The sequence below is a fragment of the Telopea speciosissima genome, chromosome 2 (assembly GCF_018873765.1).
Source record: "Telopea speciosissima isolate NSW1024214 ecotype Mountain lineage chromosome 2, Tspe_v1, whole genome shotgun sequence".
NCBI classification, from domain to species: domain Eukaryota; kingdom Viridiplantae; phylum Streptophyta; class Magnoliopsida; order Proteales; family Proteaceae; genus Telopea; species Telopea speciosissima.
In genome coordinates this window covers 1,326,862-1,353,112 of record NC_057917.1, presented here as the reverse complement: position 1 = coordinate 1,353,112, position 26,251 = coordinate 1,326,862, and the positions used below count along the sequence as shown (strand labels likewise).

The 26,251-nt window shown below is 36.9% G+C and overlaps 1 protein-coding gene across 1 annotated transcript in view; it reads right to left on the bottom strand.

Moving 5' to 3' along the window:
- Window positions 1–17,201: 17,201 nt before the first annotated feature.
- Window positions 17,202–26,251, bottom strand: part of LOC122652567 (transcription initiation factor IIA large subunit-like) — a 30,063-nt gene continuing 21,013 nt past the window's right edge. Inside the window, exons 7-12 of the mRNA XM_043846351.1 lie at window positions 21,581–21,733; window positions 20,065–20,128; window positions 19,798–19,964; window positions 17,798–17,881; window positions 17,508–17,611; window positions 17,202–17,476 (exon numbers count right to left, since the gene is read on the bottom strand). Of these exons, the coding sequence (XP_043702286.1) occupies window positions 17,588–17,611; window positions 17,798–17,881; window positions 19,798–19,964; window positions 20,065–20,128; window positions 21,581–21,733 (492 nt within the window). The 3' untranslated portion in view covers window positions 17,202–17,476; window positions 17,508–17,587. The remainder of the gene's footprint in view (window positions 17,477–17,507; window positions 17,612–17,797; window positions 17,882–19,797; window positions 19,965–20,064; window positions 20,129–21,580; window positions 21,734–26,251) is intronic.

Genomic DNA, 26,251 nt, shown 5'->3' with positions numbered 1-26,251 from the left:
TGCTTCCAACCTTTACTGTCTTCGTCTGTCCCTGGTAATCACCTCCCCCCTTCTTTTAAAAAACCACCAAAACCAGATGGAATAATCCGAGGGGTCAGGGGAGAGGGAATTATTAGTTTAGTAGTTCAGAACTGGGGTGTTTCGTAAGAAAGAAGAAATTAATGACCTTAACCTTCTTTCGTCATTAGCTCCATCATTGGAGTGAACTTGAAGAGGTAATCGTGGATTAGATTTGTCAGAGAGAAATATTTACGGCTAAAGTGATGGTAGTCATTAGTCAAATCTCAATGCTCTCAAAGTCGTTTCAAATAATGCTTTACAGTACTAGCAAAAAAACCAGAACAAAAAAGATTGAAAAGAGGAATGCCCAGAAAAAGGTTGAGAAACGAAAAACTGTACACAGAAAACTCAAACAATCCACAGTTCCACACCCTGCCACGTGATTGAGAGCCCACCATATTCACTTTGTTTGGTTCAAGGATTTTTGTACCACAAAGTGATTTTTTATTTTTTTTTTTGTGGTAAACTACCAGAAAGTGTTATTAGGCTTCAGATTTGAAGATCCGATTCTAGGGTTCTCAGATCGATTCCTATCTAATCCAGATTCAATTATGAGGTTAAAATACTTGATAGGTCTTTCTAGATCGGAATCCATTGGACCCGATTTGATCCTTAATTATGAGTTTAAATTCCTTGATCGGTCCTGTCGATTCTGATTCGCATCAAACCAATCTGAATTGACCGGAATCTAAAACCATTTGGTCCCACGGCCCCATAGATCTAAAACCTAGCAATTAAATCCCAAAAGCCCTACAATGGACAGTTCTAGAATGCCAAAATTGAAAGTGATCGACTGATTCTGATTTTGAAAACCGTTGTTTGGTTTTAGTGGGATTAGTACTTCAATAATTTGAGGGGAGGGTGTAAATGCTTGATCAATTGGTTGATTTCCGTTGTTTGATAATGTGTGAGCATGGTTCAAGGAATCGGGTGTTTTATATGGTTTTCAAAGGTTCAGGCGATTGGCCAAGACCAATTTTTATTTTGGGCAATTTGAATCGAATGTTTTATATGACTTTTCAAAGATTGAGGCAATTCCGGTCGATTCCAACTAGATTGAAATCGAAAATAAAATCGACGGGAGCCATCGTACTCTTAAACCATGTCTGCAACTGCAATTGGTAGCTGCATAGGTGTGTTTAGTTATCCTATGTGTAATCAATTATTTTAGGCTTAAGAATTGATGTTTGATTATTTTATACTTAGAAATATATTAATTATTGATTTGATTAAAAAATTTATATGTATACTTAAGAATTTTGTACATATTTGACTGTTTGAGACTTTGAATTCTTAGAACTGTTAAAGAATCAAAACTTTTCCTTATTAAACGGGATTGAATCCTAATTTTGGGACCATTTAATAAATAGAATGAATCTAAAATTGACTCCCTTGAAATTGAAACTAGTACGAAACCTTATAAACTGTGATTGTTGGCGATATTTTAGTTTATCTAAACCAAAACCAGTAAAAAACTTCTCAATTATCCAAAATCGTTTCATTTCGGATTATTATCCTCTTCAATTCCTAAAATGTGGCAATCTAGCAGTGCGGATAAAAATCCTCTATAATACCGGCGGGGCGGCAGTGCACATCCGACGGCACAGCAAAGGCCATGTGTGCCATGTGTGCCATGTGTTCCACGTGAGCTTTGTTGTGCCGTCGGATGTGCACTGCCGTCCCGCCGGTATTGTAGAGGATCCTGGTCCAGTGCAGTGCTAGATGGAGATGTTGACAGCTGACAGCTGCCGCATTCAATAGTCTTAACTCATTGATTTGGATTGTTGGATGTGGCAGCTACCAGGTGTCGATATCTCCATCTTGCATCGTCGTACTGCCATAGTTCTAACTCACTGATATGAACTGTTGAATATGACAACTGCTAGGTGTTGACATCTTCACCTTGCACTGCAACACTTTGGAATTGCATTACCTAAAACCATGCTCGGACAAGTCTAGTGTTCTGTTTGCTCTCAAATTATGAGAAAGAGACAGGTTAAAGAATGATGACTTATGACTGAAATAAAGAAACCAAAAAAAAAGCCCAATCGGTTGAGGGGTCAATCCCTCCATGTTTTTTCAACTTAGTTGTTGAGGTCTCCCGGTTATCCATTATTCCTTTCCCCAAAACTCATACCAAATTACCAATATGGTGCGATCTTGACGTGTCATCCCCTACCATTAAAGTGGAAGGACAAGAAATGTTTGACTTTTCTAAACAACGAGGGCAGATAGTGGGCTGAACCCCATGGGTTGTGGGCCTTTTTTTTCTTTGTTTTTTTGCCCTTTTTATAGAGCAGTCAAAGGCATAAACAAGAGGCAAGGAACTTTATGGAATGGGTCTCTGGCCACTGGAGTGACTTTGAGGGTATGACACTGTGGATCATTGTTTGATTGCTCTGCTATAGTAAAGATGAGTCCCTCTTTTCTATGAGTATTTTGGATATCAAATCGGTTGAAATTTTGTGGACAGGTATATCCCAGACAGGATTTTTATATGGATTTTTTGGACAAACATTTATTTTGTTATATGACCATGTCAAATTGGCTGAAATTTTGTGGACAAGTAGATTCCTTAAAGGAGGATTTAAAAACTCAAGATTACGATTGGATCAGAATCAGTCTGGAATTTTGGATCGACTCAAAATATAGGGCAGTTTTCGTATAAGGATCAGTCCAATCTAGGAAATGGACAAGAAGGTATTTCATTACAAGAAAGGGTAAATGATTGAATTTGGATCTAAATTTACTCGATAAAATTCTCTATCGGTCATGACATGTAATAACTTGGACTTTCATTTCAAATGCATATATCATTTTTGCACTGTAGGGTTATGAAATCCATGAGAAGCAATATTCACTATAGTATTATAGTAGGTAAACTTAAGGGGGGAAAAAATCACCTTGAGCTTTGTTGAGTTAGAATGTGATGATTTTATTGAAAAAGACTAGAGTTAAAGTATTTATTTCACTCAAGATTGGGTCTCTATACTAGGTGTATGTTTTGTCATTGGACTGAGTTTCCCTTTATCCATGGTGAAGGAAGAATCCCCCCATCACGGGTATTTAAACCATCTGATTGAATCTAGGAGGGGTATCAATGATCATGAACAATAAGATGTGAGAGTTAATGATGAACACAAAGTCCAATCAATAGGTCATTTGTAAAGTCCTTTTCTATTTTCCCATTTATTATTTCATTTAACTTTTAAGGAGTTAGGACCACATCGGGTGTGTGAGTGTGGTGTGTGTTGTGTATATCCGTCATTCCACGGTCTTAAAAGTCTGTTAATCTTTTGAGATTGGTGTCTGGTTTGTGTGATTACACTCTCATCAAAAAAAAAAAAACTTTTAAGGAGTTAGGGATGTGGAGAAAGGATCACCATAGGATTTTGTTTGATTCCTTTAATTGTACACCCTAGCTTTGTGCAAACATTAGGTATTTCATTTTTTTGATCCATCCCTATCAAACTCCAAAACCCACAAGAGAGTTGGTAATGTGTATATAAGAATTTAATAAACATAAACAGTAGAGACTAGAAGGGTTTCTTTTTTTATCATTTCTTAATACTAAGAATTCCATTTCCCATAATTATTATGATAACAAGACTGTGGTCTCAGCCTCTTTGGTTTTGGTGTGATGTGGAAGAATAAAATGGAAGTTTCATTGGACTTTCATAGTTGCTTCTCTTTTTCTCTTTGGCAATGAAAAAGAAAGAGATTAAAAAGTTAGAATCTCTCACACCAAGTCAATGAAAGCATGAGAGAAGGTCTCTTGGATTTTCTCTTGATGATCATTTCATGGGGCTCTAGGCATTGTTTTGTAAGTTTAGGGTTGAGAATGGAGATTGGAGATCGGGCTTCCCTATTAATCCACCTCTCTCAATGATTAGCTAGTTTTTAGTTATAAATTTTTTTTTTAGATTATAATAAAAAGGATCAAGTTTTCCTTCACCCTCAGCCAAGGGGATCTAACCCTCTAATTCAACCGAGGAAGGATACTTCGGACCTACATCATTCATAAGTTCTGTGTGTTTCCATGCAAAATTTGTTAGGAAAATTCGACTTTGCAGCTTATTTTATGTAGAACAAAACGGAATATAAATAGGTAAGGGAAAGCAAAAGGTTGATCAGGTTTCAACTTTCTAGGGTTGGTTGATAGTTTTGAAATTAATCCTTAAAACCAATAAAGTATCTTTTGCAAAAGGGATTGTGTTGGACCAAATAAAGTGAAGTTTTTGCCTTGTTCCTTTCTCCACCCCACCCCCCGCGATAGTAATCACCAAAAACGAGTCTTGAGTCTTGACCCCAGTCCATTATTTATCTTAATGGGTGTGTGTATGGGGGTGGGTGGATGTTGGTTGCTGAAAATGTTAGGTCATGAAAATGTAATGCCTAACGAGTCATATCTACCACTTGGGGGGTGGTCCTGACTCTTACTAGGATTTGCAATACCTAAATATCTTATATGGCATGTTTGTATTAGAAGAGTACTGTGATAAATAATTGTAGATTTCATCTATCAAACACAGACCCACATCTGATCAGATATATATTTTTTAGACAAGAGACATGTCTTATTGACATCCCTTGAAGTGTCAAATAGTTTGTAACCTTATTTTTTTAGAGTAAGTTTTTCTAGTTTTTCTTCATCATGGGAGAAGATAACACGCGATTTGATAACCATTATTCAAATATTTATCCTCTCAATTACATTGCCCGTACTTGATGTCAAGTATATCTAATAGAGGAGGCAGAAATCACTATCCTACCCCCTGCCCGAACACACTGCTCAAGGTGGGGTCCACCTCCCTCTATTAGATGTACTTGACGTCAAGTACAGGCAGTTTAATTGAGAGGATAAAAATTCCCATTACTCCCCCTATGTTTCCCCTTATTTATAGCTAAAGTTTGAAAGTATCCACCCTTAATTATGATCCAAGAAAAAATGCCCATCTCTCTCTCTCTTAATGCACATCTTTTTAAGTGAGAAGGTGCAAGTCCTAACATTTCACGTGTGTATACGAAATGTGTACAAGACAATAACAGTTCATGAGAATGACATTGTAAGTCACTTTTAAATTTTGAAGAATCTTTTTTTATTCCTAACTTAAAATAATTTTTGAGAACAAGATAAGAGACAATCAAAACAAGAGTACATGTTCTAATTACACCTATAGATGTGTCATTCAAACAATCCCATTAAAGAATGATAGGTATATCTAAGATCGATGGTGGTTGACGAACTTTATTAGATTGAAGCATTTCATGAATTATCACGTCTTAAAATTGAACGGATCCATGTTATTATATTTTTAAATAGAAGGAGAAATGTATTGGACGAGGAAGCAAGCATGCTCTCAATAGTCCATACAAATGAGTAGTCAATTTATTGGGGTTAGACCTTTACTACCACAAGACAATGCTTAGTAAGCATTCTCAAAATAAATTCTAGGTCTAAAAAACACATTTTGGAAGTCAAAAAAGAGAGAAGAATTGGATAAGGATACCAAACACAGCTTTAGCAGAGAAATTGTAATGTTTGGCAACAATTCAAGGAATTCAGCAAAGCCATCATCCCTTTTTTTTTTTTTTTTTTTTTTTTGTTTTTTGGTGAGAAAAGCCATCATCCCTTGGTTCTCCAATTGAAGCAGCCATTCATCACCCACTTCACCAACTCAACTTTTCAGTTTTCAACATCACAGTTATCAACTCAACAGAAATCACAAGGGAATATGGACGACTTTCTTGAAAAAGTAACAAATTTGTCCAAATATATTTGAATGATATGAAACATTTAAATTGAGAGGAACAATTTTAAATAAAGTGGATTATTTGATTGAGATAAGTCATTAAATTTTACAACTAAATCTATTGAGAATTGTATAAAATGGATTCCTACAATAAGTGTATATATACCTTCTTCCTTTGGTATAAAAATTAAATAACCATGATCAAATGATAATAAATCGAATTGATTGGATAAAGATATCTATGTGTTTAAGATAAGATTCAATTAAACGTAATTGACAACGAGATTGGCCTCAATCGATTAACCAGAACCTTAGAAACCATTTCTGAATCAGCCAATTGGGATCATCAAGAATTGGGATCGGACTCGACCAATTCCAATTTGAATTGACCTATTAAACCGATTTGATTCCAATTTTTTAAATCTTGGTTTAAGATGTACATAAACTATGTCCATACATGCAAGTCACTGCTTGATCGTTTGGTTGTTGGCTTGTTTTAGCTTTCCCTTTCTAACTTAGATTAGGATAGACCCAAATATATATATATATATATATATACACATACATGTCCATTCACGTGAATTGATGGACTTCTCTATACTAATGACAATCATTAGAAGTAACATAATATTCACAAGTTTAGTGGAATTGCTCCTTTCTTGGTTTACAAGTATGCCACCCTTCATATCCTTGAAATCAAAGACAAGCCATTGACTGTCAACCTCAACCTTACCAATATTTTTTGTCAATAAAAATATTGATTATTTGGTTTACCAATTGACTATTTAGTTTACCATTTCTATGATAAATAATGGGAGAGGAATTGGTACGAGGCTACTGTAGTTTCCCATCAATGAGAGAGTGGGTGATCGAATATATTTAAGTATTTAATGAGGAGAAAGAGTGTGGAGTCTATTCGGGGAATGCGAGAGAGCATGGTCAGAATCTAAGTCTACACATTGGCATCATGAGTTTTTTTTTTTTTTTTTCCCCTTTAAATAACAGGGAAAATCTTGTTGTAACCAAGGTTAACTAGGCTCCATTTGGTTGCAAGGGAAATTTAAAGGGAAGGGAAGGAAGAATTTTTCAAACCTAAAACAGAAACTTATGCAATCATTACTCCATGTGATTGTATAAACTATTAAAATTTTTTACCAAATTTAATAATGATACATTTTACATGTAATTTTTATTTTACATTTAAACCAAAGGGAATTTTTTTTATGATAGAAAACCAAAAGGAATTGGATGCACAGTAAAATTGAATTTAATAACCAAATATGGAATGACTTGGAGTTAGCGATATTGTCAAATGGGGTAATAATTACAAAAGTTTCTTTTTCTAAGTATGAAAATTTCACTTCCCTTCCTTTTAATTTTCTTGCAACTAAACGGAGCCTTAGTTACGACAAGATTGTAATTTTACTTTTTTGCCTTTTTAGTGTTAGTATAAGGGAGTGTCTCAATGACATACCCATCGACATGTTTGAAATTTTAAACCTTCATTTATTACCCTTTGTTTTATTATCAAAAGCATTTAATATAATTTTTTCAATAAGAGTAAACCTGTCTTTTTACATAGGAACTGCAATAATGTTGCATTAAATGACTTTCAATTTATTTAAAACTCTTGCTTTACCCTTGCATTAAGTATTGCATTAAATAACTTTTGAGAATAAAACAAAGAGCAAAAAAGTAAGATTACAAATCTCAATAAGAAAATCCCTACAGTGTAAGACACATTTTTTTAGTGAGGATAAATCCTGTCATTCCACTTAAAAACTGCATTAGATAATTTTCAATCGTTTGACAACCTTTTTTTAACCCTTGTATTAAATACTGTATTAAATAATTTTTGAAAATAAAATAAAAGACAATTAAAAAGATATTGCAACTTCTTTTTGGATAGATAGGGAGACTACAACTTCATTTTATTTTTAATTTTTTTTTGGTAAGACTGTAAGAGATTATTGCTTGATCATGTAGCCCCTGCACCAACGGGTGTCAATGAAAGCGCGTGCAGAGGCATCAACATGGATGAGAATTTGGATTTCAAGAGGTGTCTAGCTGCAAGAGCCACGTGAACAAGCAACATTTTCCCCCATTTTTTGTTGGTGAACGGGAGACTACAACTTCTTAGTTCACCACCTTGGTGACGGTAAATTGTTCCCTAAATAATATATCATTTTATTTCAAGATTGATATATTGTTATAGGATTACTATTCATTATGTCACACACTACCATACCATATTATTTAGTAAGCCAAAATATGGGCTGGGATAGGCCGGACGGTGACAAAAAAAAAAAAAAAGGGTCATTAATTTTAATGTGTTTACTGAATTGGAGATCACATCCAACTTTGCCATCCCTTGTAAAGCCATATATAGTTATCGGGAAAATGTTCTCTGTGTCATAGCGCAGCCTGCGCCCAAGCACATGGGGAAGCCTGTGTAGGAGGGCAGGGTGGTCATTGCGCCCACCCCCATGTACCTAGGCGCAGGCTGCACTGCGGCACAGAGAACAGCACCCCATAGTTATCAAAAGTTCAAAACATCTTTTTCTCTTTTCTTGGCAACCAAGTAGGATTATAAAATTTAAACTGAACTGGCCAGCAAACTGGCTTGAAAAGGCCAGCAAACTGGCTTGAAAAGGCCAGTTGTATTGGGCTTAAATTTTAACTCATTGGACAAACCATGCGAACATAAGTTAAACATAAGATAAATAGAAATTGTGAGACACAAACAAGGTTCAAGTAAATGGAAGATGATCAGTCTCAGCCTGAAATCTCAGAAACCCTTGTTGGATCGGAAAAATTGGGATCAAGCTTGGCCGATTTGGATCAGCGGGAATTGGGATTGGGCTTGGAATATTCAAGAATTGATTTGAACCTTAGAAACCCTTCTTGGATCAGTTGATTCGAATCAGTAAGAATCGGGATTAGGCTTGGCCGATTTTGATTTGATTTAATTCGACCAATTTCAATTCAATTTGATCGAACCGGTATTGGGCTCAATTGATTTTGATTCGAACCGATCAATTCGGATCAACATGAATCGGGAATGGACTCAGTCAATTCAACTGATTCAATTCTCATTTTTTAAACCTTGGACTGTAGTCAAAACTGATTTGTATAATATGGGCTAGGTTGACCCTTGACATGGTCCTCCAGGTCTTTAGCAAATATTTGATTGGCATAGTAAACGTAGACCATGCCCATTTGAAAGGCATAGCACAGGTTGAATGGTTTCAAAAGTCATGGGAGACCAGATCCAGAAACTACTGCTTGTTTTATATTATTGTTTGTCCGGTAATGTGGGTACTCTCATGTGTCTATCTCTTTCCTCCTCAAAATAAGGGGGTAGATGTGTCTTTTTATATGAAGAGAAGAGAGATAGACTCATGGGAGTGTTGGCGTAGGCCACACTCCCAGACAAAATTCTTTAAGACCAATAGGTTCAACATAATCAGAAAATTAAACCCAATACAATAAGCAAACCATGGAGCTCCACCCATTAAATGGGTCTGAGTTATGTCATTCACTGCAACTCCATCTGGTTACAAGTAAAGAAAATGAAGGTATATAAAATAAATTTAAGGTATGTAACTGTGACGCTGCTCTACCTCAAGGTGGTGCTACTAGCGGGCTAGGTCTTGTGTTTAGAAATCATAACGGCCACCCTATAAAGGCGCTTTCTCCCCATGTCATAGCCTCTGCAATTCAAGAAGAAACCTTAGCCATTAGATCAGCTTTTAAGCAGGCTTACGATTCAAGATTCATAAATCTCCTTGTCGAATCAGATAATAAGGTGATCATTAACTACATTGAAGATCCTACTCGCATCCCCCCTCTTGAAGTAGCAGCGGTCATTGACGACATTCGAGAATTTGGTTCTTCTTTTGTTTCAATATCTTTTCTTTTTGTTCCACGGGCTATGAACTCTGTTGCTGATGTCCTGGCAAGGAAGGTCATATCTATCATGTGTATGACAAATTGGCCAATTTCTACTCCGTGGCTCGACGACCTTTGTTCATCCGATGTCATTGGTTGTACACATGTCTTCCATCAGTAAAGCTTTTTCTTACCAACAAAAAAAAGTAAAGAAAGTTTCAGGTACATAAAATAAATTTAAAAAATCATATTTGGATAATCACAAGTATATAACTGAATATCTTATCAAATATGGTGATTATAATTTTCAAATAGATTCCTTAATCTTAACTTATTTTTATTCTAGTCCAAGTAATTTAGATGAGAAATGAACTAATGGAGTCAAATCTGATTATTATCCTTCATAAAAATTTTAAGTTTGTTAAATAAGTATTATTTGTGCTGATTTAAAATTTTATTTTAATGTTTTATTATTTTATATTTTTTATGAAAGTGTAATCACACAAACCACACACCAATCCTAAAATTCATTTTAATGTTGTTTCAATTTCATTTCACTTCTCTTCAGGTTTTTTTTTAAAACCCTTCTCTTCAGTTCACGGTTTGAGGAATTGGTATTGGATCGATTATATCATGCCCAGCCTTTTATTGGGCACAACGCTACCATGCTCAACCTTTTATCATATTCTATGGGTGTCGGATTAGAAACAATTTCCTCGTCTATATACTTACATTTGCCACAGGGTAGGTTAGATGAAGTTCAAATTTTGTATAGATAGATCCCAAGGTCATTCGTTCATATGTCAAGTTTCAGTCCAAACAGAGTTTGCCAAATGACAGAAACAAATATTGAAAAATTAAAAGAGATCCAATAGTAGTTGGAGTAACAATAGGCGTGTGTAGTGTGTGTATAGATATACATGGGGACGTATATTAATACATAGAAGGGTTTTTAATTGAAACACTTTAAAGTTTGACAAATGGCTAAACTAGACCATGTCCTCTGTATCCATAGGTCACATTACCTTTCCACGTGATGAAAATAGATATGTTTGACCATGTATCATTCCTATAAATTGAAGGATTTACATGCAAAGGTCAAAATATAAAATTTGCCCTTTCCTTTGAGGTTAAAGTTTTCCTTCACCTTTAGAGAGAAAGAAGAATTTCATCACTATGGGTGAAGTGACCTCATGTTTTGATTTTTGGATCATTATTACATTCCCACCCTCTATTGACAAAGTCGAAACTATCCTTCCTTGTGACCATCTGACGGTATTGATGTTCACGGTGAAGGAAATTCCTCCTTCACTATAGGTGAAGCGAAACTCGATCATTCCTTTTATTGGTCTATCCATAACACATTTTATTGTTCGAAATTCCTACTTGTTCAAAGGTTTATCTCCCTTTCTAATTTCTGCTACCTTCTCCCTCTTTGTCTCCAGAGTTCTTGTTACTCATCGACCATGTTATTTGCAAAGGGTGTCCATCTTGAACAATCAAATTCATAGTATGTAGTAGATTTCAATGGTTATAGATTTTCAAATTTTAATTTTAGACCTGATTCATGAAGGAGTTTTTTTTTTTCATGTGAAGTTTCCATGATTTAAGTGGAAAAGATTTGATACCACCACCCTAGGCACCTTACGAGAGGTAGAGACTCCCCTAGCCACTACCCTCCTACATATAGCCCAATCTTCACTCATCTCTTCAATGCGAGCTTCCATCTGGGCCATCATCTCCAACACTTGAGCCTTGAAGGCAGAAAACTCTTGTTATTGAGTGTGTGCAATGGTGTTGAGAGTGCCTAGCAAGGACCCTCTGAGCTCCTCCACTTGGCCCATGAGTTCCCCTACTTGGCTTACAAGCTCCTCCGTACTTTGCTCTGCAACATTGAGCCATTCTCTTACCTAAGCTAAGGGTGCCAAAATGGAACCAAAATTGACCGTTTACGATTGAACCTAACTACACCGGTGAAAAATGATCCGGTTTTGATTTTATAGGTTCTCTTCCCGGTTCAATTTTGATTTGCACCGCATAACCGATGATTCTGAACCGAATAGGAGCGAGAAAAATCTAATTGAAACTGGTAGCTCTCACTCGAATATTAGCCCACACATTAATTGGGTAAATTAATGAAATATGATTAATTTAATAAACAACAATTGTTGCGATCATACTTGAAATATGAAATAAGTAAAATATCTTGGGACTAACTATATAAAAAAATATGTTCAAGTACGGATTGAAAAAGATTGGTTGTATTAAAATGGATTAACAAAACTTTACCTGCTAATGGAAGAAATAGTTTGGTTATCATGTGAGAGTGAAGAAGTAAAATGGATAACAAAGAACAAGAAAGGAAAAAAATGACAGATGAAAATGAAATATCTTTTTTTATCACATAGGCATGGGAAACATGATGAGTAGGGGAGACCAAAAGAGACTGAGGAACCATGGGAATATGTAGGGTTTTGAAAAATTGAAGTTGACTTCAATATCGTTTCCCAAAACTAGAACTATAAACTGTATATAAATTGGATAATGAAAACCAAATAAAAACCAGTAAAATCATACCGAATACAAAACTATTCTGATTTTGGTTGATTCTTATCTGTTTCAAATTTTATTTGACCTCGTCAAAATGTATATCACACCGGAATCAGATTGATTGAACACTTAACCTCAGCCATTGCTAACTCCATCCGAGCTAAGCGTGGCTTCATAGCATTTTCAATATCGATGGACTTGTCTTTGGTATTCCTTTCCTTCCCTATCTTGGGAGTGCCCTCTCTTCCACGGGTTCGCTCACTTACCACCTCATCTTGTACATCTAAGCTAAACATAATGCCTTAATCCCACAACACATCTCCTTGCAACTGAAGCTCTGATACCATATTGTCACGGCCTTAGTCTTTACTAAGCCAACCGTGTCAACACTTAACACTTTCGTAACACTAAGCCAGTCTTTCACTACACCTTGAGGGGCTTTGGAAGAGAATTTGAGAGACCACTTAAGAGAGTTTGAGAGAATGAGATTTGAATTGCTCTCGAATGCTTGGATAGAATGCTTGATTGCTTGTTGTCTTGGTGGATGCTTTAACCAAGTGAGGTACCCCTATTTAGAGGGACCCAACTCTACAAAAAATTCTCTAGGATCAGTACAAGTGTCCACCATTCAATGGCTAGGAACATTCTAGCCAAGGAACTTAAAACATTCACGAGTTCAAGTCTACTTGGAGCCTATACCCATCTCCCCCATAAAAAAGCCATGCTCACCTTAAGGTTTTCTAACCGAATTGAAAAGGGTGGAATGACTTGGAATTGACCGACGTCAATTCTGATTCACCTTGATTCTTTACTTATTGAGCCTGGTTGATTCCCAGGTAACGGATTGAATTCTCATTCCGCGAGCATAGCATACACTAGCGCTCTCTGGGTCAATTCCAAAATCGAAGCGATTCAAATTCCAAATTTTTAAACCTTTGCTCGGCAATCCTATTAGGTGGCTGAGAGTTATGTATTGCTTGTTCAGATCTTTAATGCCTTCATATACTTGAAGAGCTCTCTACACCTAATGCCTTGAGGTTTTGAATTGGACCTTTCAATATGATATTCAAGGACAGCGGCGGTAAGAGAATGCAACGTGAATTGTAATTTATAAGTCACAAATACAGGCCTGGATGATGATTAACAAAGGGTGGACCATGGAGAGCCAGCCCAAGCCCAAGCCCAGCCCATTTTTGGCCAAGCTCTTCTACCACAAAATTTTTTGAAGACAAGACTTAATCAACATCAACGACTTTGATCGATAAACTGTTTTGTTTGACTTTTGACTGTAGGCTAGAGCTTTAGGAATGAAAGAAAATACATGTTTTAATAAATTGGGGCTGAAGCGAGGCCAGAGCAAGCATTGAACACAAGATATATCCGTTATATCCATTTTAAAAGTTCTTAACTGCCATTCCCTGAAATTTCTCCAAACAATTGGATTCCCTCATTATCTTCATAACTGATACCCACACTTCCCGCTCTGCGTGACAAAACTTATCTCTCTCTCCCTCTCCCTCTCAAATTCCCAATTTCTCCACCCTGCAAATAAACCTTTTTATACATCTTGGAGAGGGAGAGAGAGAGAGAGAGAGAGAGTAGAGAGAAGGGTCTTACCTTAATCTGTTTTATATGATAATAGTTAACAATTTAGTCCAACAAACAATGGAGGAAAGCAACATGTTTCAGAAAGAAGGCAAAGCCAATGGAGGAGGAGGAGGAGAGAAGAGGGTACCAAGCAGATTACAGAAGAAGGCACCAAAGACTCCTCTACAATTAGACCACAACATGTACAATCCAGCAGCTAAATCAATGGAGTTCTCCTCCTCTGTTAACGTTTCTTCCTGTTGTCCAATTCCTTTGCTATCACCACTCATCGTTGCACCACATCCCTTGCCAGAGCCTGAAGATAATAAAGTCATTGAGAGCACGAGCTGGCCAGGCCATGGCGGCGACGGCGACGGCGGTGGTGATGATGACAAGAAGAAAGGAGGAGGGCCATCATCAACACCTCCACCTGGGGGATGGAAACATCCAGCTACCAGTGCTCCATTCACAGAGCCTTCTTCTATTTTTTCTTTCTTCCAATCTCAGTGTTATATCGTCCCCCACCATACCCACTAGTGCTTTTTCAATTTTTCTTTTTCCCCCTTCTGCTAGGTTGTGCCCTGGTTTTGTTATGTCATTGAACCCTTTTCTTATTGGGTTTTGTATTCTGATTTGTTTCATACTTCAAATCTCTCTCTCTCTCTCTCTCTCTCTCTCTCTCTCTCTCTCTCTCTCTCTCTCTCTCTCTTGGATTTAGGTATCAGTAACATATAGACCATAGGCACCCATTCGTATCAGCTCATATGGTTCAAAAAATGGTTTTCTTTTTGTATTGGAATCGGTCTTATATGGACCGATACGGCCGATTCATAATTGGTATCGGGGGTGATGATACAGGGATACCATGAATTAAAACCTCTCTCTGTTTATTCGAGAGGAAGATGTGGGTTATCCGTTTATTTATTAGCATCCGTTTGGTTTTTACAGAGCCATCATTTTCTTGGAAAATCCCTTCACCTATGAGTCTATCTCTCTCTCTCTCTCCTCTCTATGTGAATAGACATCTATCATCTTGTTTTAAGGACGAAGAAGATAGACACATGGGAGTGTTCCTAGACAGAAAACTGTTGTTCCCCATACTACTAATAGAACTTTTACCAAAAAAAAATAATAACACTAATACAACTAATTTGAGAATGAGAATGAATACTTCCAAGGTACCAGAAAATGTGTGTCTACTATTGTTTCATGGAACTATAATTTGGCCAAGTTGGACTCTACAAATCCCTCTACCCATAATGGAGCTTTAAATTGTAGTGCTCAAGTTCAATGGCATGCCTATGGGAGTGTCTAACTTTTTTTTTGTGGGGGCGGGGGGGTGGTAAAAAGCTTAAATGGGTTCCATGTTAATATAACAATAGAAACCCATAAGGGGTTGTATCGCAACGTTTATGTTAATTTGGAATAATTTTGTACAAAAAAAATGATATATGGTAAAATTGAAAGAAACAATTATTTCTACCACTAAAAAGAAAAAGACACGTATAGAATGCATATTAACATAAGTATTTCTTTAATTTGTACTTTGTACTAACTTACATAAAATGTCATCCTACAAATATTTTCACTATTCATATATTTGTGAATACTATTTTAGCCATGTAAGCAAGATAATCAAACACATGTGGTGACGGTGAAGGTGGTGGTGGTAGTAGTGACAATGGTGCAGATGGATGTGAAGGTGAAGGTAATTGTAGTTGTTGTGGTGGTGGAAGTGGAGGATCGAGAGTCCAAAGTCCTCAATATCAAGCCTTTTTGTACAAATGTTGTGTTTTTTTTTTTTTTTTTTTTGGATAAAATTTGTATAACGTCAATTTAATTTCAAAATTGCATAGAGGCACTCTTCGTACGACTCAGATTAGTTGCACCACCCATGTAAATGTCCCATATACCCCTCTATATTTAGTGTTGTCTCATAATGCCCTTCCTCCAATGTATGAAACTGCACACTGTCCCTAGAGTTTCTTCAAAAAATTTCTCACACAGTAATAAGAAGTATGCTTTTCACTCAGTTCATTTCAAAAAAGCATACAATAGACTGAGTAACACATACATGTTCTGCTCCAAATCTGTTCCAAAAACCACGAAAACAAATAGAAGTACTTTTTTTAAACATTGTCGGACATTTCCTAAATCTCTCTAGATTTTACATCAATCGCAAGGGAGAGCTAGCTACTTGTTGAGGTTGTCCCTCATTAGGGGCTTAAACCATACATATGGCATGAAGAAGAATTACGATATGACACATGGTGAGGACGAAATGGGGGCTATGTATAGCCCTCCGCATCGTAAAAACATATAAACATACCATGGACTCTGGCCGGCTGTCCTTCATCCCCGTGGAATTCAGCTCTGCTGTTACGGTAAGGAACCACTAGCTTCGCATTGTGTTTTTTTTTTTTTGGAAACTCCTACTTTTGCTTGCCCTAAGATCCAAGACAAAGACCGGCTAACCTGCACTCCTGATCTATTTGTCTCCAGCAAAACTATTTTCTTCTCTACCAAACTATAAACGAAAACTAAAATGACAATCCATTTTATTGCTATTCAAAAATTACCTAGCATGAAGGCACACATCTAGACCGTTAGGTAGCTGCTCACCATTATGTCAAGAGAAGACCAATGAACACGAAAATACCAAGATGACGAAATTGTCATGCCCACAGCTTCAGTTGCATTTTCGTGTCTTCAGCAAAAGAACTGTTATCGGGGGCCTTGGCGCAACAATAACTTTTCTCTTTAGGGTGTATTTGGTAGGGAAGAAATGGATAGAAAAGAAGAGAAAAACATAATAAACAGAAGTAATGATGAAATCAGAGTTTCTCCTCCTCTCCTTTCAAAACGTTAAATTTTTTTTCCTTTTTTCTTTTCTTGCCAACCAAACATAACCTTTGTGTTCCAGTTGTGGTGGCTCAAGGCCAACATATTAACTTTTTGTCTTTGATCAAAAAGCATATTAACTTTTATCCCAATAAATACCGAATACAGTATATGTCTCTGGCTCGGGGGTGAAAACCAACACAGTTTTGGCATCACATTAGGACATATCCCAGAGACCACACTACCAACACCAATTGTTTACAGAGAACGCAGCTTTTCATCACTATCCTATGCTCTAAAAAATATGAAACAGATTAATCATTTCTCAGGAATTCCACCAACTCACCCTGCAATGGCTAATGCCTGAAGTGGATAAGAGGCCCTTGCTGGCACAATCATCTAGGGAGACCAGGCTAGAAGCATATTACTAACCTTTGGTTTCAGAGACCAATGCCAATATCAAAGGGAGCATAGTCTACTCAACAATGTCAAGGGTGCATAGTCTACTCTAACAATGTTGAAAACAAACAATACATTTTGTCAGAATTTAACCTAACAATCTGAATATACAAAGCGGATGGAATTACAAATTTCACAGTAAGTAATAAACTAATAATAATGCCAAGAGCAGTTCTCATATGGATGGCAGAAAAAAAGCTCTACCTACATGTACATCCATTCATCCAACCTGCACATCTCTTGCATGTGCCAAATCATTCCCTCAAGCCATCTCTACCCTCGATGAATTGAACAGAAAGAACCGAAGGGACGTAGATAGACCTCTCCCCCCCCTCTCTCTCTCTCTCTCTCTCTCTCTCTCTCTCTCTCTCTAAATGTACTCTTTCGGCAACAACCCAATCCCTGTCAGTGAAGAAAGTGTACTGGGTCTTCTGTGCCCAACGCTATCAAAAGTCAAATTCCCCAGTAGCCTGCAGAGATGAGCATCAGAGGTAGAAGCTCTCTCAAATGGGAATCTTGAGACAGGAAAAAAAACATGCAAAGCACCATAACCAAACACCCCCCCCCCCAAAAAAAAAAAAAACAATAACTAAGAAAAAAACAAAATGATGAGCAAAGATATCTATGGTTCTCGGATTTTAAAATTTAAAACACACCTTAGTGAAGAGAACGTCCTTGTTGTTTATGTGCATAATACCATCCTTGAGTGTGCATTTCCATCTGCTTTTTGTTCGGGTCACCTGTATGACATTTAACACACAACGAGGTCAATGCCAAGGACTTGCCTCATTAAACCTTAATATAATAAATACATAATTGAGGATCTCTACTACAAGTTAGGCACAAAGGAAGGGGAACAAGGTATCTATAAAATAGCCAAACTGAGGAAAAGGAAGAGTAGAGATTTCAAGCATATTAGATGTATTAAAAGTGATAATGGTAATATTTTAATAAACGACGAGGAGATTAACGAGAGGTGGACTAACTATTGCTATTTTGTTATTGTTTAGTAAATGAAAACAATACAAGTAATAGTATCTTAGAAGGTTATAATAACCATCAAGAAACTACAAATCGTAGATATATACGGAAGGAAGATTAGGGTGGAAACCAATATAAGTAATAGTTTCTTAGAAGGTTATAATAACCATTAAAAAACTACAAATCATAGATATATACGGAAGATTAGGGTGGCTGAAGTAAAAGAAGCCTTAAAAAAAGATGAAAATAGGTAAAGTAGTATGTCCAGATGATATACCAATAGAGGTTTGGAAGAGTGTAAGAATTTGTGGTTATCGTTATTAACTAAATTATTTAATAAGATTTTGAGCACAAGAAAAATGCCGGGTGAATGGAGAACCATTGAGGTACCAATGTATAAAAATAAAAATGATATTCAAAGTTGTAATAATTATAGAAGAATTAAACTCATGAGCCAGTCTATGAAGTTATGGGAGAAAATAATTGAAGCTCTCCTGAGACAAGAAACTAATATTTCGGATAACCAATTTGGTTTTATACTAGAAAGATCAACCACGGAAGTTATTTATTTTCTTAAGAGACTAATGGAAATATTTAGAGCATATAAGAAAGATCTTCATATGGTCTTTATTGATTTAGAAAATGCTATGATATGGTCTTTATTGATTTAGAAAAAGCTTATGATAGAGTTCCTAGAGGTAATTTGGCAAGTTTAGAGACGAAAAATGTTTTGAGTAAATACATGGACATAATTAAAGATTTGAATCATGATGTAGTGACTAGCGTAAGAACTATGAGGAGACAGGGATAGTGAATTCCGAATAACAGTTGGATTACACCAAGGTTAAGCCCTAAGCCCGTATTTGTTTGCTTTAATCATGGATGAGTTAACTAGAGAGATCCAAGATCAGATCCCTTGGCGTATACCTATTGCAGACGATATTGTTTTGGTGGATGAAACAAATGTTGGGATAAATGCAAAGTTCGATTTATGGAAATCAACGTTGAAATCAGAAGGTTTTAAGATGAAGAAGAACAAAAACAGAGTATATGATGTGTAATGTTAGTAACAATAGGACTGAGAGGGGTGATGAAAAATGATGCTAGGGAGTCACCACAAAGTGATAACTTTAGATACCTAGGTTCAATCATGCATAAAGAAGGAGAAATAGATGACGATATTATACAAAGAACTAGAATAGGGTAGATGAAATAGAAAGGTCCATCCGGAGTGTCATGTGATCGACGTATCCCTTAAAACTCAGAGAAATTTTATAGAACAGTTGTACGACCAACAATGACGTATGGAGCTGAATGTTCGCAGTAAAAAAAAACATTTAAACAAACTTCATGCGGTGAAACGAGGATGTTGCAGTGGATGAGTGATAAAATTAGATAAGATAAAATAAAGAATGAACCAATTACAGCAAACCTGCGCATTTCCCTATTCATAATAAATTGCGAGAAACTCGTTTGAGGTGGCATGGACATGTGCAACGGAAGCCTTTGAAGGTGCTAAAAGAGCTAGAGGTATGCCTAAAATAACCATAGGAGTGGTGAGGAAAGACATGTAAAACTTAGGACTGGAATCTTGTTTGGATTTGAATAGAGCTGATTTGAGTATAACAATTACACAATTATTGCAGCAGCATAATAGCATGCAGGAACAAGTTACCTTGTCAAACTGTGCCAAAACCAGATGCTGTGTATTCGGCTCGTCTCCTTCATCCACATCATCATCTACATCATCATCATCATTTTCATTCAGGGGTTCATCATCATCGACATCAGCCTCCACAACTTCATTTTGTGTGCCAACAATGGGTGTGCCCACTTGTAGATCTAAATCCATAGGAAGCATGTGAGGTTCCACAATCAGTAAGCAGAAGAGCTATAGCAGTTCAACTATCTGAGAAAAAGAAAAGTTACTCCAAAACTTTACCATGGCCAGCTGGTGTATTCACTGCATTGTAGTCTTCACTTGCAACTCCTTGGTAAGGATACATCTTCAAGGTGAAAAACAAAGCCAACATTGTTACAAATAGAAATAATGCTTGAATTTGAATTTTTTTTTTACACATGTAGGATATATAACATAGGCAAAATGTATCGACCCTTTGGATTGGCCATTTACCCACTGACCCCTTCCAAGTGCTAAGAATACACATTGGATTGACTGTAGTACAAAAACAACATTAGTACAAATGTTAATCCAATGAATGACACCAAGTTTGATGGCCAAGGAATTAGGTTCTGAACACAGTATTTTGCAACCACATGTACCAGGTACCCCATTGATTGGTAAATTATGATCCAACCTGCCAACATAACCAATTCTTTCCAGCTTAAGGTCAGGATTTCCAGAGAGGCAGGCAGTTACCAACCCAGGTTAAATTCGATCAAATCCAGTTGATATCAAGCTCATAATGCCTCTATTTACAACCCATATTTAGTTATACACATATACATTATTTTGACCAATAGTTATATGTTTAGAATATGAAACTATAGCACCATATAAATGCAGTAACATGGACTATGAAACTATGAAAGTATATTTGAACTAAAATTATATGGCATATTAGCAAGTATGCAAGTATGCAAGTTTTAAAAGATAAGGTTTGCTCCCTCCTGCCCCCCTTTACTTTTGAGCATCTGTTGAGGAGAAAACATAAGGTTTTAGTTTCTCATATTTTAAACAATCATGTTGACTAGCAGGAGTCTTCGTCCACTCCTCCGACATATCTACCCTTCCCACATAACAGAAACAGTACCCAATAATTAATCCAACTAATACCACTGGATTAAAATGTACAGAAAACATTTCAAGAAAAAAGAACAAAAAAAATATATGGGTTGTGCATCATTGAACCAGGACAGGCTATACCTAGCTAATCTCAACCTAGTTTGAATTCCGGTCAGATTTTCCCCAGAAAGTAGCATACAAACCCAAGCAAGCCCAGCCCAGCCCAGCCCAACCAAACCGATCATGACCTCTTATTTCAAAATATGCCAACCATCCAAACAAAGAGCCTTTATAAACAAAACTAGTTCCAACCACAGCCAAATTACTCAAGCCACCTTTTCTGTCGTTGATTGGCCATAACCCAAAAGCTGCAAACATCAACATACAAACTTCCAGTCAATCTACACTGGACTCTTGGATAAACATTCAGTCAATCTAATGCTTCTAGAAAGTCACCAAAATTTGGGTGAAGTTTCCATCAATCATAAATTAGGTTATATTGATTAATCTCAGTTTTGGGACTCATTCAAGAAGTTGGTCACCACATGGAGATGCTAACAATGACTGGGCTTTTGGATAGTTCATAAATAAAGTAGGGGTGAAGCATGCAGCAATGAAATGCTTATATGCATGTATACAACGATAGATATATTTGTGTACGTATGTACAAATATATAAGTATACACAGAGACACAGTTGGATTTTAGTTTACATTTGGTGTGGAAACTATCTCATCATAAGCGTCGGGAATGGGCCCATCCTGCTGAGGTATCCTTGGAGAAGCCCTCACAACTTGAGCCAGTAATAATTTATCGTTTCTGGTAACTCCATTGCACCTATCTTGTAAATTTCCAACTTCGTTCACCTGAAACTCAGAAATATAGCCATGAGATGATTCAGAGGATTGCATCAAATCAAAAAAGGAAAACAGTTATGGACATTGAGTCACTGTCAGTTCCATGCTACTATATAATATAAAAAGATCCAAATACTCCTATAACATGATGCTGCACATAAGGAGAACAAACAAGCAAAATAAGATGGTAGATGGAATTTTAATAAAATGCTGTTTTTCATTACTCATGACTCATTTTGGGTCCCATCAACATTCGGTCTTTGGGAGTTGTCCATGGAAGGATGACAGGAAGTTAGGGATAGAAAGTTAGGTGTCTTTCTAAAGGCGGCATTTTCAACCCATCAAGGATTCCCTAGCAAGTACTGCAACCTACTTTCTGTCTCTTCTTCTCATTCCAGTGTCTGTAGCAAATAAGATACTGTTTGAAGAAAGGAAGGATCCCAAAGAATCGATCTTTCTTTTAGTTGTTGAATCTCTCTTTGATTGGAAATGCTGCTTTTCCACTCATTATCTTTCAGAATCAGTCGTGGTCTTACAAACTTTACCAATGGTATGGACGAATCCCTTGCTTCATCAGAGTAGATCCAAATAGTTCCTATGGAGAGATATGGAAGAGTAAGGATAAATTACTCTCGATAGATTGGGAACAGGTTTTTAATCCAAAGAGATTTGGTAAGATTGGTTTTAGAATTTCAAGAGCAATGAATACCAAGCATGTTTTGTAAATGCCAGTGGAGATTTGGTGGAGAGCAAGACAGACTTCAGAAATCAAGCGGTGCCCAAATATGTGGGTTGGACCAGTGGCAAAATCTTCCAGGGAGAACTTTCCATGGAGTGGATTTTTTAAAAAGGAATCGTGCCACATGTCAAGACCTTTTCACGGGGCATCAGATTTTGGGCGTGCAATGACAATAGTCTGAAACTTTTGGGGTAGTTTTTTGGGGTAGTTTTGGCAGGAAACATAGTTGTCATGGCATCTCGGCGACCCAAGGCATTGGAGGGAGACAATCTAGACGACACAAGGCATCGCAACTATGGCATGAAAACCAGTCTCTCAATCTCATTTTCCCAATATGTAGACCCTAACCTGTTATAGTGAGTCCCTGGTAGGCTGGTATCTTAATCATATCCTTTTTGTGCAAGTTGACCATTTCGGGAGGAGAGAGGATGAGCATGGCATAAGTAAAATAACTACTCCCTCTGTCCCACAATGACTGTCCCCTTTGAAAAAGCCCAACATTTCAGGAGTAGTGGATAAAGACTTGAAGCATTAAAATTGAATGCCCGTAATCAATGCAAGACAGAAAATTAGTAAACTTTATAAAAATATATTACTTAATTTGAGACATGGACAAAGAATTTGGGATAGAGAAAATAGGAAGGACTGTCTTTGCGAGGTGGAGGAGTATAAAATGGTCAAGAGTGGTCTGGAATGTAATAAATGGCACTTTCCTTGGAGACAAGAAATTTGGCTTGAAAAGAGTTCAATGGCTAGAAAGGATCCATGTGCGGAGCCTGCTTGGTTGGTGCAAGTATATCAAAGCTTAAAGAAACATCAGTGAAGAGAAGAGAGAGATGAACCAAGACTGTTTGTGAGTTAGAACACGATCGAGTTGATTGTCTATTGTGACTAGCTATCTCCTTTATATTTTAACCAATAACCAACTCTTAGTAGGAATCCTACTAAAAGTGTAAGACTAAGACTATGACTAATTACAATAGAAACAAATAACTACCTAAGTCTAATTTTTTTTGGTAAATTACCTAAGTCTAATTATAAAGGAAACAACCAAAGAGATATAACAACTAACTACAACTAAGCTATTAGACATGATCCCATGGTACACTGTTCCATGGAACACTACCCAATGATATACACTTTAATACTCCTCAAGATGGAGTATATATATCTCCCATACCCAGCTTGGAACCACCACTAAGAAATGCAAGCCGGAACAACGCCTTCGTCAACATATCACCAAGATGATTAGTTGACAAACAGAGTCGAAATCAGATTGTGCAATTGAGAACACCAATTCTTGAATTAAAGATTTCAACCACATCAATTCCGTTGTAGTATATACTCTATACTCAGCCTCTATACTCGAACGAGCCACAGTAGTCTGCTTCTTACTCTTCCAAGTCCCAAGATTACCACCAACAAATGTGCAATATCCAGTGGTTGATTTGCGATCGTCAGCAGCACCAGCCCAATCAACATCAAAGTAACCCACAATATCAGTATGACCATTGCATCCATAAACAAGACCTTTCCCGAGAGCACCTTTAAGATATCTTAGAATGCGGCAAGCAACACCCTAGTGAGCCTGTTTAGGATTCTCCATAAATTGATTAATAACTCCAATGGCAAAGAAAATATCTAGATGAGTAACAGTTAAATGAATAAGCTTCCCAACCAGCCTTCGATACTAATGTTTATCCACAAAATCTTTGTCATCACACGCCCTAAGTTTCATATTAGGGTCTATAGGGGGTCATGCACAGGCTTACAACCCAATATACCAGTCTCAGACAAAAGATCAAGCATACACTTCCTCTGAGACAAACTGACACCCTTCTTGCAACGAACTTCAATTCCCAAGAAATACCTAAGCATCGCTAAGTCCATCTGTAAAATGCCAGTGTAGATATGTTTTCAAGCCTTCAACAGCAAAAGATTCATCCAAAAATGATAATGTCATCAACATATACAACAAGAATGACGACTTGTCCCCACATTGACGAACAAACAGAGAGTAATCAGAAAAGCACTAAGTGAATCCATAGCCATTAATAACTTTACTTAACAAACCAAGCACAAGGAGATTGTTTTACTCCATAAATAGCCTTGTGAAGACGACATACTTTGGATATGCATTCCACCTGAGCAACATAACTAGGAGGTTGCTCCATATATGCCTCCTCATCAAGATTACCAATAATAAAAAATAAAACATTTTTTATATCTAGCTAAAACAAAGGCCAATCAAGATTAACAGCAAAGGAGATGAGAACACGAACAGAATTTATATGAGCCACGGGAGAGAGTCTCAAAATAGTCAACGCCATAAGTAGAGTATAACCTTTGGCAACCAAGCGAACTATAAGCCACTCAATCGAACCATCTAGTATGTACTTAATTGTGTACACCCAAAGACACCTCACAAGCTCCTTTCCTAGGGGTAAGTCAATAAGAGACCATGTTTCACGATCCAACAAGGCATCCTTATATTTTTTTCCAACCAAGATGTGATAAAGTTTCTAGGTACTTAATAGGCACAAACAAAAGAAAGTTGCAAAGTAAAGGTGGAATATGAGACACAGTAACAAATTGAGAAACAGGATAAACAATATGAGACTGTTGTAAACAAGTGAGAATACCTTTGTAAAGAGAAATTGGCAAGCCAGGAGAGGCCAGGCAAAGGGTCTGATGAAGGAGAAGGCAATAGTGAAGGATCAACTGGGGCCGTTGAAGTCAACTTGGGACGGTGTTTGTAAACCTGCAATTGCGTAGGTAGAGAACTAGTAATGGGAGAGTCAATCAGGGGAATAAGTGCAGGAATAAGTGGAGAAATAAGAACATCAGCATCCATCTGACGACCCTCAACAAAGAAGTATGGTGTAGTTTCAAAAAATGTAACATCATCACTGACAAAGTGTTGACGGGTAATAGGATCATAAAACTGATAACCTTTCTAAATACTAACATATCCAAGAAACACACTTGGTATCACGCGAGGATAATTTATCAATACCAAGGCGAAGGTTGTGAACAAAATATATACAACCAAACACCCGTGGGGTAAACCAAACAGAGAAGATTTGGGAAAACCACAGAAAAGGGAGATTAGTAAGCAAGTCAACAGATGAATGTGATTTATTAATAGGAAGCAGTAAGAACTACATCACTCCAGAAATACTTGGGAGCATACATATAAAACATTAAAGAACGAGCGACCTCTAGCAAGTACCGGTTTTTCCGTCAGCCACACCATTTTATTGGGAAGTATAAGTGTTACTAGTTTGATGTATTGCCATGATCATAACAAAAATCAAATATTTCACGTTGGGTATATTTTAAAGCATTATCAGAACGATAAAACTTTAGTTGGTACACAAAATTAGGTCTTAATTTAGAATAAAATTGTTTAAAGGTTGAAAATTTTTCAAAACGACCCTTCAACAAATATACCAATATCATCTGAGAATGATCGTCTACGAAGGTGAAAAATAAACAAAACCTAACTGACTCTTGACACGACACGGACCCCATACATAGGAGTGAACTAAGGAAAACAAGGAAGAACTACAAGGAGCATCACGAGATAGAAATAGGGTACGGTGATGTTTTCCAAGCTCATATGCTTCACAGAGACGAGATATTCTTGCAGTTGAGAACCATATGTTGAAAGCTTGGAAAGAAAGAGATGTCCCAACCGATAATATGCCACTAAAGAGGAGAGGACACACTAGAGGTCGCAAAAGCAACCGTAGAAGTGGGTTCGTCAAAATAATAGAAGTCATCCT